General features: G+C 45.3%; 1 protein-coding gene across 8 annotated transcripts in view; it reads left to right on the top strand.

Moving 5' to 3' along the window:
* The first annotated feature begins 593 nt into the window (after positions 1 to 593).
* ATG16L1 (autophagy related 16 like 1) overlaps positions 594 to 12,783 on the top strand; it is a 28,581-nt gene continuing 16,391 nt past the window's right edge. The window contains exons 1-7 of one of the 8 annotated variants that reach the window (XM_007052591.4): positions 594 to 1,731; positions 2,719 to 2,812; positions 7,250 to 7,355; positions 7,961 to 8,034; positions 8,243 to 8,494; positions 9,095 to 9,160; positions 12,228 to 12,314. In XM_007052591.4, coding sequence (XP_007052653.1) covers positions 1,617 to 1,731; positions 2,719 to 2,812; positions 7,250 to 7,355; positions 7,961 to 8,034; positions 8,243 to 8,494; positions 9,095 to 9,160; positions 12,228 to 12,314 — 794 coding nt within the window. In that variant the 5' untranslated portion in view covers positions 594 to 1,616. Of the gene's footprint in view, positions 1,732 to 2,718; positions 2,813 to 7,166; positions 7,356 to 7,960; positions 8,035 to 8,242; positions 8,495 to 9,094; positions 9,161 to 12,227; positions 12,315 to 12,783 lie in introns of those variants that run through there. The other 7 variants (XM_037909761.2, XM_043522634.1, XM_007052592.4 and 4 more) reach the window with 7 other exon arrangements.

Raw genomic sequence — 12,783 nt, 5'->3', positions numbered from 1 at the left:
TCCCTGGAGGAGATGCACATGTAAGGTGAGGTGATGGCCTTGGGCGGGATAAAGGGGAGAGGGGGCAGTGGGGTGAGAAGAGGAGGTGGGGGGAATTTGGGACATGCAGGGCTGTGACGGGCAGAGAAAGAAGCGGCTTTTCCCCATCCAGGGCCGCAACCGCCGGGGAGCTCCCCCCTCCTTCCCAGCCCCAGCTCGGGGGTGGGGGAAGGGCACCTCCCTGGCATTAGAAAGGTAAAACTAGGGATATTAAAAGAGAAGTTGTGTGCTGTTATCTGTAGAATACCAGCCCCCCCCGGCGCGGCCACACCACAAGCCATCACCCCCGGCTTCTCCAGCCCAGAGGCTACACGGGCAGAGGGTCCACCACAGACCCGGTCCGTCTTCTCTCCGCTGCCCCACAGCGACAGCCGGAGGAGGCGCGGCCGGGCCCAGGGTGTGCCCGCAGGGCCTGCTCTGCCCAGCAGGCGCTGCACCGAGCTGAGGGGGTCGGTTGGGCCTGCGCCCAACCCCGAAGGAAGCAGGCGGGGCGGCTCCGTAACGGGTGAAGTCTCTGTACAGTGCAAGCTCCCGCCCCGTTTCTCGGCTGCTTTCGGCACCACCCCCAAGATGGCGGCGACCTTCCTCTCTTTGTGCCGCCTTCAAGATGGCAGCGCGGAGCGAGACGGTCGATCGGTACCGCCTCTAAAATGGCGGCCCGGGGAGGCCCCCTCACTTGCCATTTTGCGCCGAGGCGGCCGGCGTGTTCGCCGGATAGCGATTGCGACTCGCCCGTAGCGAGCCCAGTGAAGGCGCCGCCCGAGCTGGCAGAGCCTGCGGTGCCCGCTAGGGCTCTGGCTGGAGGCGGGAAGGGGCTGCTGTCCGGGCCGGGCAGCCTGGCGGCGGTGGAGCCAACCGGCAACGGCTTTATTGTGCGACGCGGAGCGCTCAGGCCCCCGGAGAGGTGCGGCTCGGGAGAATGGCGCCGGTGGGGAGCGGCCGAGCGGGACAGTGGCTGTGGCCAGGCTAGGGAGTGGTGGTGAGAGGCCCCCGCCTGTCAGAACCATCCGGGGAGCCGGGCCCTGCCGCTACCGGCCCGTCCCCAGGCCCCTCTCGGGTCTTTCGCTGTCCTCTCCCCCCGCCCTGCTGCCAGGTGCCCTCTGCCCTGCCCCGCCCAGGCTGCGTTTCCCGCTCCCCGCAGGTGCCCCGTCTCCCCGCCCTGCTGATAGCTGACCACTTCCTTAACCCCCCCGCCCGCCGCCGCCGCCGGCTGTGCCCCCTGCTGCCCCGCTCGACTGTGCGCCCCGCCCTGCTGCTAGCTGCCCCCTCTCTTCCCCAGTCTGTGTGTCCTGCCCTTACTCAACCCCCGCAGCCCGCGTTTCTCTTCCCTGCCCCAGAGTGTCTGTGCCCCTGCCCGAGTGTATTCCCCGCTCCCTCCCCACTAGTTCCCCTCGTCCCGTCTGCGGCTCGCTCTGCCTGTGCGCCCTTCTTCTGGCCTCTCCACAAACCACGAGGTCCTGAGCACTGGGAAGTCGCAAGGCTTTGCCTGCGAGAGTGTTTGTGGCAGGAGCAACTTGCTTAGCCTGGTGCCGCTCAGCTCAGTAGAAAACCGGGACGCTGAGGCCGGTGCTGGTGCGATGACTTCTGGGCTCAGAGCTGCGAGTTTCCCCACGTGGAAACGTCACATTGCAGAGGAGCTGAGGCGCCGGGACCGGCTGCAGAGACAGGCCTTTGAAGAGATCATCCTCCAGTGTAAGTGTGTGTAACGAACCACCGTTTTGCTCTGCAGCCTCACTACCATGCTTCTAAACCATAGCAGAGTGGGTGCGCTCTGCATCCCACAGTTGGTAAGGTTATAAGTACCTGAAAATGGGGATATAATTGAAAGCGTTGGGCAACCTTAACCATGATTGTTACTGTTGCACTGTATATAATGAAAGACCAAAGCACTGGTTTGTTTGTTCATGCTTAAGTGTAGTATTTCACATTTAATATGTGAGAGAAGCTGGTTTCAGTTCAGTCCGTTTGCACTGTGGATGGTGTGAGAAGTATCTTTTCATCTTTTAAGGTACTTCCTCTGAGGCATTGTTCAGATATTTGTTGGTTTGAAGCCAGCACTAGTATTGCCTATAGTGACTTTTAGTTGGGGATTTGTTAAGTCTTTAGTGTTGGTTTTGTCCAATATAGTTGGTTTTTCACTTTGAGCTTGTTTTTTTGGCCATCTCTTTTACCTATAGTTGCAATGTGAGCAAATAGAAGAAAATGGGTGCTCCCCAACTGTTGTGCTACCATGCTAATGCTAACGTTACTTTTTTTCCACCGTAGTGTAAAATACTCTTCTAGGGCTGTATTACAAATATTAGAGGGTTGGTTATGTTCTACAAGCTGTGCTTTGGTTGCCTTTGCCTAGGATGCGTTCAAGGATGGATTCTTCAAACCCATATTCCCATGAGAAGTCCCACATATATCAATAGCAGTACATTTTAGTAAGGACTACTTCTGAATAAAACTTTGCAGAATTGGTCCCTACTGTCTCAGTTTCTGAGAGGTTATCTAAGCCTGAGTAGGAATAAAACCACTGTCTGCCAAAGTCAAAACAGGGTGTGTGTATCACAGTGTGACTTAGTGTCATATGATGAGTTAGTGTAGGAATAACTACAAGATCCTGAAAGCTTATAAATGGAGAAAGCTGGTTTTGTTCCTCACTTGTTTTTTAATTGCACTTTCTTGCCCTGTTAGATAACAAGCTGCTAGAGAAGACTGATCTCCATGCCGTGCTGGCTGATAAGCTGCAAGCAGAAAAGTATGACTTGCAAAGCAGACATGAGATCAGGTACTTGGAATTCTTTTTCAATCAGGATTGGGAGATGAACATTTCAATCAGCTGTCTCTCATATACTAAAACATCATGCTCTATAGGTTACTACAGTAACTTGGAACCAAATATTTGTTATGAATTACACCTGGTAGGACACGCACACAAACAAAGTCCACAACTGCAGAGTTCCCAAAAAACACCAAGTTTATTACGCTCGAGCGTGGTGCCCCCCTGCTAGCCGGGAGGGGACCCTGAATACAGATTATACAAAGGTTATATACTTTTTAGGAAAGCATGTTGCCCTCGTGCATCGTGCATCGGAAACCTTAGCCAATAAACAAACCCTTTTCTTATCTACCACCTATCCCTGCTTGGTGCATTCCTCGTGCTAAACCAGTATGTTAATTACACAGCATGGTCCTAAAGCCATGCATCAGTAACTTTTATTATCAGGATGGGAGGCCTCACATCGAGGCCAAGAGACAGGGAGTTAGAGACTGACAAAAACCAGATACTGGGAGTCAAGGCAGGCTGGAGACAAGGAGGAGGATTTTCACAGGGATTCAGTATCTAAGGATCACTCCTCCTGGTGTATGATGTGCTGGCATTTAAACAATGGTGGGCCCCAAACCAAAATGGAGTCACATGTGCTAACTTTTCCTTAGCATATTCCAATAGCTCCTGATAAACCTAGATTAGGTTGTAGACCACTTCATTACAAGGTCTTGCAGCTGTTACCCAGTTTAAGCCCATTCTTTTGGAAAGCTATCTTACAAATAAATTTTCAGACAGATAATGATTTATTTGGTAATTTGTAGCAGCTTCTGTATTTGATATGGGCTAAATTGGGCTATTATGCTATTGGACCTGTTTGCCCCGTAACTCTCATACTACTTCTCATTGTTGGCTTACAATACTACTTCAGTCAGTGACTTTGTCCAATTTCATAAGCATTGTAGGGAAAGACCAGGTCTGTACTTAAGGTAGAGGTTTTCAAACTTGGTGGCTTCATGGTCTCATGAGTCATGAAGACTTCCTTAGGGAGAAAAATGAAGTGGTAGAGTGCATTCTCTTCTCTTCTCCCTTCTTTCTGCCGCCATGCCTCTTCCCCCTCCCCCCCGCCCCCATGCAAAAAAAAGCCAGGTGGCCATTAGCTTCAGAAGGCTTTGTTGCTGCAGGAAAAACCCAGCTACAGTTCCTTGCATTGACCGCATATGAACAGTAACAGAGCAGGACTGATATTATTGCAATAAGGGCACAATAGTAGACTTCAATATTCATGACAATTATAAAGTTGATGTATACGAATTACTTCACCCACCAATGAAGTGCAGCTACCTCTAAAGTGGAAAACATGTTGTGTGAAACCACTGTATACTGTTGAGGATAGGAAATGAATAATACTGTGTCCCACATAAACTGCAAGTGAAACATTAGGCAAGTAGAGTGTAATTAGTTGAAATAGAATTTGGCTGGCATACCACAAGCCAAACTTTAAGTAACTAGAGTGTAATTACTTGTTAGAAATTGGCCAGCACACAGGCTGATACCCTGATGAAATATCTCAAAGGTTCTTTGGTGACCATAATATTTAAGGTTGTACAAGTATCTGCTCTGGCAAAAGCTATGTTTGTGGGGATTGTAACAGGCTGCCCTGCCATCTGAAATAGATTGTGCCATTGATAGCCAACTTTCATTTGTAGGAGGCTATGCCCAACTGAATAATAGTGCAAGAGCAAAGACGGGAAGGACTACAGTACATATAAACAAAGCCTTAAAAGTAAAATCCTAAGTCTTACTCTGGAAGTGCCCTCAGTATACTCTTGTACTCCTTGATAGGGAGTGAATCCCACAACCATGGGTCTCTGGGAGACTGTCTTTACCTCCCCTAAAGGCTTGAGTGGGGAATCGTTGGTTCCACCTGAACTGACTTCCATATCCATGGTAAGTCAGATGATAACAGGTGTTCCCTCAGGACTTTTTAAACTACCTTGGGACATACAGCTGTCTGGTAATTGCTTTCTATTATCACATTGGGCCACTGGCTAAGTGCTACCTGGGTAGGAAGAATAAGTTATCAACACCACTTCCTAAAAACCTAGACCTCCTGTTCTGTTGGTGACCTGGTTTGAGCCTACTTAGCTTGTGAGATCTGATGTAAGAACAGCTCAAAGTGGTACTGTTGCAGGCAAAATAGAAATATTTGTTATTGTGTAAACTAAAGTGAGAGGGAAGTTTGAAATGACCACATACTAGTGTCCCTCTGACATTCATTTCCCTTCAGAACACTAATCTGTCACTCTGACTCCTTTCTGTTTTTATGGTCTTCAGAGCAGATTAGCTAGGTTGTCCCATCTCTCCCGCCTCTTTTCTCCCCTGAGTACCAAACACAGGGTGATTACGCAAACAGATACTGCACATTTCCTTCTTATACTGCTTAGGGTTACTAGTATGTCTATTTTCTGATTTTTATTGTCTTAGAAAAACTGTGGGTTTTTTTTAACTTCTAAAAAAGTTGTTGTTTTGCTTGAATTATATCTTTTAAAAATTGACCTCCATGTTCCTGTGTGTGAGCTTCCAAAAAGCATAGAAGATTTTGGTTACTGTGATGGGTAGCGTATTGTTTATATTAGTTTCTACTGGCTCCAACCTGATCAGGACTCCACTGTGCTGTACAAACAGAATAGGACAGTGCCAGTCCACAAGGAGCTTACAACTTCCATAGAGAAGATAGACAAAGTGTGGGAGAAGAAGCAGTGGCACAGAGAGGGCAAATGACTTGCCCAAGGTGTTACAACAGATCAGTAGCGGATCACGGAATAGAACTCAGGTTCCCTGATCCATTGCCCTATCCCCTGGAACATGCTGCCTTCTGAACAACTCTAGGCGCCATCATCTCCCTCCACAAACCACTTTAAATTCACCCAATCTTGCAGTTTTTGCAGTCCTTGGGGTACTGTATAAAAAAGCCTCATCTTGCTTCTATTTTAACCTAAAACCAGGAGCTCTTAACATAATAACTGGGTCTAAGTTCTATTTTGTAGTTAAGAGAGTGAACTCAATCCCTGGAAAATCAAGGAACCCTTCCAAACTGCTTAAAATTGTTCTGGGAGGAGAGGGTATTATGGAACTACTTTTCAGTCTGGTTTTATAGACTAGTCTGTTAATGGGGGGGGGATAGGGCCCATAAGTAGAGTGACAACTTGTAAATTAAAAATAATGCAATTAGTAACTGACAGTATTGGGTTTACGGCATGCTGTAAGACTTGTGTTGGCCCTAGGCTAGGACTCAACTTGTCTAGCGTCTTTATGCACTTCCCCAGATCCTCTGAAGAAAAATTAAATGTTTATAAAGTAACAATCAGAACAGGAGAGAAATTGAAAATGTACCATGTACAGGAAAGGGCTAAATTATTTTTATCTAAGACTTAGGAAGAGGCAAAAAGATGGAGGTATGATATTCTAGATATAAGAAGCTGTAGAAGAAAAAACATTCTCACAAAGAGATGAGTATGTGGAGGAGACCAGGGCTAAATGAACTAAGGAAGTGGGGAGAGGAAGACAAGGTCCATGAGGAGTAGGTCCAAAGAGGAAGGTTTTGTTGTATAACCTCAAATGCATGTGGGAGTCAATGGAATTCTTGGAATATAAAGACTATGTCAGAAGGCAGGCAGCAGCAACTCTGCATGTCCTCGGTGGGGAGATCAAGTTTAGGGAGGTGCAAGAGGAGATGAAGGCATTGATGAAGGGTAGTCAGGGAAATGGTGTCAGAATGTGATGGTATATCTGAAGGCATACAGTTAAGAGAGGAAAAAGTAGAATTACATGACGGGTGGGTACAACAACATGACAGGAAAAGGTGAGTTCTAGGTCAGGAATGAACCCCTCCACCCTCAGCCCCATGAGAGACAAAGAAACAAAAAACTTTATGAAACAAACTGAAAGTCTGAGCTGAGGATTATGGAGTAGTACTGGAGAGGAGTATTCTTGTCCAAAAGAACAACTTCTGTCCTTAAGACCTGTAGTTGAAGGGAATTAAGTCACATGTTTGCTCACTCAAGGAAAGTAGAGTGTGTCCCTACTTCTAGGATGCAAAGACCTCAAGTATTTTTTTATACTGTAGACTTCTTGACAGGGAGTTTCAAGAGGGTTATTGAAGGATGCGTTTAAATGATGTTTTAAATGTCATGCTTGACTAGGTCTGGCTATTTTAATTGGGGGGATAATGAGATGTATAGACAGACTATGAAGAATTTAGAATTATGCATGAGACTTCCTTTCGTAATAAATTTCAGTAGAGGCTGGTTGCCTGGAGGGTTTTAACTCTACCTTAATGTTTGAATGTCGTTACGCAAATTTGAAATTGCAGGAGATGCTGTTATGAGGCTACCTAGGCAGAGGCTCAGAAGTCATCAACTTCTAGCTTGTGAAATCTTTCCTCTAAAATTCCAGTCCAGGGCATGATGGCACAAGGAATGAAGCTCAATTGCAGGAAATGGCCCAGCTGAGGATTAAACATCAAGAGGAGCTGACAGAGCTGCATAAGAAGCGTGGTGAGGTTAGAAAGTCCTCTTTCATGTATTTTGTGGCCCTTTGTGAGCATGGTGTCTGTGCAGTAATTGTCTAAAGATATTGGATTCTGATCCTTTTTCATTATCTTTGCTATTGTCAAATTTAAACTTCTGATAGGTTTGTTATCCCTTGACGCTTCTCAGTTGCAGAGTGTGCAACCTGTTCATGTGATTAACTTGTAGTATTGTTATAGTTCAAAGGATTTGCTTTTCCTACATAAGTGAATCTTCTGGTTGCTACTTTATTTCTGTGCTTTTTGTGATATTTGAAAAAAGTAAATATTTCTTCCTCATATGTATCCTCAACGTTTGATGTGGTTGTGTCCAAAGGAGCCTTTCTGTCTGACAGGGCTGAGATAGTAAGGGACAGTAACAGTGATGACTACTACTCTTAAGTAGCAGACTTTCCAGTCTGATACTGTCTGCTAGTACTGTGTCCAGAACTGTTTACTGTCTTTGAAGAAGAGGAAGTTCTGAAAGATGCACACGTTACTTATAAAGTTGGACTGCCACATTCTGACTAGGAGCCAATGAATGGCTGGAGTACAGGTGGCATCCCTGCATTTTTTGTAAATTTTTTTTCTCTCCCTAGTTGGCCCAGTCAGTGATTGATTTGAATAATCAAATGCAGCAGAAAGACAGAGAGATGCAGATGAACGAAGCAAAGTGAGTAGGAGCATTTCTTCTTTGTGATATAGGGCATGAGACCCACATTTTTGGTCAGGTGTTTGTTTTGTATTACGGTACTGCCTAGGAGCCCCAGCCATAGACCAGGACCCTGTTGTGCTATGCACAGTACCAACACACACCAAAAAGATGGTGTCTGCACCAAAGAGTGTTTTTCATTGTGTTATTTATGGTGTTGCTCTTCCAGGATTGCAGAATACATGCAAAAGATCTCTGAGCTGGAAACAGAGTGCCAGGAACTGCGCAGCAAGCTGCAAGAACTTGAGCGAGCCAATCAAACACTGAAGGATGAGTATGATGCTCTCCAGATCACCTTCACTGCCCTAGAAGAGAAACTGAGGAAAACTACTGAAGACAACCAAGAGCTGGTCACACGTTGGATGGCAGAGAAGGCTCAGGAAGCTAATCGGCTCAATGCAGAGAATGAGAAGGACTCGAGGTGAGATGTTGACTATATATGACCATAAGCGTGGTTTGAGTACACCAGTCCGAGAGCGACCATTGTCTCCGAGAGTCTTCTGTTTACTCTGAAAACCTAGACATTCAAGGCGAGAAGCTTCTGGAACTTCATGTTCATTCTCTGGGGCCAACAAAGGAAAATATATTCTCCAGGGCTTTGTCTAATTGTAAATGACTAAAGTAATTACTTTTCCACTATTTCCTCAGGAAACTATTCTAGTCTAACAGATCAAACAGTTGGAATCTGTCTTTTGATTTTACCATGGTTGTATAACATACTGGTTACTCCTAGTTTTACCCCCTTGGACTAACCTAAACAATTTCTTCATTTTGTGTATCCCGTTAACTTAGTTGCTATTTGGCCAAGCGACGCATTAACTTGAATCAGTTCCTCATAACTTCTGGTTAATAGCCATGCATGCAGTCTTCAAAGTGTTCTCTTTCCAAATGCAGCTTACATACTTGCCTCCTTGGCATGTGATGCCTGTGTTAGCATCATATAATCTCACTAGGTTTCTTTGCTGACATATCATTATAAGGTTTGATTATGTAAAGAACTTTGTTTTTTTTTCCCCTCCAGGAGGCGACAAGCCAAGTTGCAGAAAGAGTTAGCGGAAGCTGCCAAGGAACCACTGCCAGTTGAACAGTAAGTAACCCTAATTTCAGGCACTAGAGGTGTGCTAAAACTGAGGTCTGGGAAATAAATCTGTTTCTCCTGTCTGGTGTGAAAGGTGTCTCTTCTTCTCATCACCATGCATGAATGTATTTTTGTTAGAGCTGTCAAGCAATTAAACAAATTAATCACACCATTAAACAATAATAGAATACCATTTATTTAAATATTTTGAATGTTTTCTACATTTTCAAATATATTGATTTCAATTACAATACAGAATACAAAGTGTACAGTGCTCACTTTTATTTTTTATTACAAATATTTGCACTGTAAAAAACAAAAGAAATAGTATTTTTCAATTCATCTAATACAAGTACTGCAGTGCAATCTCTTTATCATGAAAGATGAACTTAGAAATGTAGAATTATGTTTTAATTTTTGAATGCAGTTTTTTTTGTACAATGTAAAACTGTAGAGCAGGGACGGGCAAACTTTTTGGCCTGAGGGCCACATCGGGTTTCTGAAATAGTATGGAGGGCCAGTTAGGGGAGGCTGTGCCTCCCCAAATAGCCAGGCGTGGCTCGGCCCATGGACCCCCACCCCTGACTGCCCCCCGCCACCCCATCCAACCCCTTCTCTCATTCCTGACTGCCCTCCTGGGACCCCTGCCCCATCCAACCACCCCTTCTCCCTGACCACCCCTGGAACCCCTCCCCCTGACTGCCCCCCACCACCCCATCCAACCCCCCTCTCCTTCCTGACTGCCCCCCTGGGACCCCTGCTTCCATTCAACCCCTCCCCCTGACCACCACCCCAAACTCTCCTGCCCTCTATGCAACCCCCACTGCTCCCTTACCACGCTACCTGGAGCACTGGGGGCCCACGTCGCCCAAAGCACCAGGACAGGCAGCCATGCCGCCGGGCTGGAGCCAGCCGCCGCACAGCACAGAGCACCGGGTCAGGCCGCAGCTCTGCATCTGCGCTGTCCAGCAAGAGCTCGCAGCCCCGCCGCCCAGAGCATTGCGCCAGCGGCGCAGTGAGCTGACACTGCAGGGGAGGGGGAACAGCAGGGGAAGGGCCAGGGGCTAGCCTCCCGGGCCAAGAGCTCAGGGGCCAGGCAGGAGGGTCCCGCGGGCCGTAGTTTGCCCGCCTCTGCTGTAGAGCCTACACGTCCCCTCAGTCCTACTTCATCCAATCACTCAGAAACAAGTTTGGTTACAATTTGCAGGAGATAATGCTGCCCGCTTCTTGTTTACAATGTCATCTGAAAGTGAGAACAGGCGTTCGCATAGCACTGTTGTAGCCAGCGTCCCAAGAAATTTACATGCCAGATGCTCTAAAGATTCATATGTCCCTTTATGCTTCAACCACCATTCCAGAGGACATGCGTCCATGCTGATGATGAGTTCTTCTGGATAACGATCCAAAGCAGAGCGGACCAACGCACGTTCATTTTCATCATCTGAGTCAGATACCATCAGCAGAAGGTTGATTTTCTTTTTTTGGTGTTTCAGGTTCTGTCTTTTCTGCATCTGAGCGTTTCTCTTTTAAGATTTCTCAAAACATGCTCCATGCCTCATCCATCTCAGATTTTCAGGTTTCAGGTTCTTAAACCTTGGGTCAAGTGCTGTAGCTATTTTTAGAAATCTCACATTGATACCTTCTTTGCGTTTTGTCAGATCTGCAGTGATGTGTTCTTAAAACGAACATGTGCTGGGTCATCATCCGAGACTGCTATAACATGAAATGTATGGCAGAATGTGGGTAAAACAGGACAGGAGACATACAATTCTCTCCCAACGATTCAGTCACAAATTTAATTAACACTTTTTTTTTTTTTTTTTTAAACGAGCATCATCAGCATGGAAGCATGTCCTCTGGAATGGTGGCCGAAGCTTGAAGGGTCATACAAATGTGTAGCATGTCTGGCATGTAAATACCTTGCAATGCCGGCTACAAAAGTGCCATGCGAATGCCTGTTGTCACTTTCAGGTGACATTGTAAATAAGAAGCAGGCAGCAATATCTCCTGTCAATGTAAGCAAACTTGTTTAGCGATTGGCTAAGGACTGAGTGGACTTGTAGGCTCTAAAGTTTTACGTTTTGGTTTTGAGTGCAGTTATGTCACAAAAAAAAGAATCTGCATTCGGAAGTTACACTTTCACGATAGAGATTGCACTACAGTACTTGTTAGGTGAATTGAAAAATACTATTTCATTTTTACAGTGCAAATATTTGTAATAAAAATAATACAAAGTGAGCACTGTACACTTTGTATTCTGTGTTGTAATAGAAATCAATATATTTGAGCATGTGGAAAAACATCAATAATATTTAATAAATTTCAGTTGGTATTTTATTGTTTAACAGTGTGATTAATTGTGATTTTTTTGAGTTAATCGCATCAGTTAACTGATTAATCGACAGCCCTAATTTTTATAGAGAATTAGGGTAATTGATATTTTTATCTTAAGTAATTGTGATAGAGGAGTGTTAAAACTTGAAAGGTCAGTTTAAAATCAGAAATATGTAGTAAATTTCCTTATTTGTATGTTTATAGAATGAGGAACTCTGCTGTGACTAAGAATATCAATTCAAGTTTGAAAGTCCTAAGACAAGTTCATTCAGTGAATTTGAACTTGTATCTCAACAGAATACAATTTCTGTGATGCAGTCCCTTTGGCATTTGGAATAGTTCTCTTGATCTGGGAGTGAGGGCCACTGGAGACACTTAGGTCTGGAAAAAGTTGGGACTACGTAAACAGTATGGTAGGGTTTCATGTGAGAGCAGAGATTGTACAGATTGGAAAAACAGTATCAATTACTTCCGTGCTGGAATGGATTTATGCCTAGTTTCTGCTTTGCTTGCTCGCTTACTGCCTTAAGTATGAAGTGCCCATACCGCTCAGTTACCAACTAGGTAATATGCAGATTAACTGTAAACCAATATGGGAACCTGAGAGGGTGTGTATGGGGGGAATATTCATTCACTTTATTGCTGAATAGAGTTGCTGCCTTTGGGGTTTGACAAAGGGAGTTGATTACAACGGGCCTTATTTGGCTGATTCAAAAGGAGGCATGTTCCCATACTTCTCCAGGGATGATGATATTGAAGTGCTTGTGGATGAAACTTCTGACCCAGCTGAAGAGACTTCCCCAGTGCGAGCTGTCAGCCGGACATCCAGGTATGTAGACTGATATTCCTGTACCTTTTTTAAGGTGCCTTTTGAAATGTCAGTATAACTTAAGAAGAATGGGTAGTGGTTAATGAAAACTGTTGAAAAGTTACTTGAGACTCTTCCCACCTAGACTTAACACACACATTTCTTATTACAACACAGCAGCAAGGGTGGGTAGAGTTATATGAACAGCCCCCAACTGCGAGAATAGTGGTCAAGGAGTGATTGACAAATCTAAACAGAGTTTCAAATTGCTTAAACCCAATGAAGAAAGTCCTTTCTCAAAGTTTATAAGGTCCTTAACCTCACCCCCATTTATATATTCCAAGCTGTTATTAACGGTGACCTGCATCATCTGCTGCTGCTGCTCCCATGGGATCTTCCCTCCTGAGCTTGGGTCTGAAAGGGAAAGCCTCTTTTCCCAGATACTTGGTGTTGTGAACTGTATTTATTGATCTTCATTTGAACAATCTGT

The sequence above is a fragment of the Chelonia mydas genome, chromosome 9 (genome assembly GCF_015237465.2).
Source record: "Chelonia mydas isolate rCheMyd1 chromosome 9, rCheMyd1.pri.v2, whole genome shotgun sequence".
NCBI lineage: Eukaryota > Metazoa > Chordata > Testudines > Cheloniidae > Chelonia > Chelonia mydas.
This window is presented reverse-complemented; position numbering and strand designations above follow the sequence as displayed.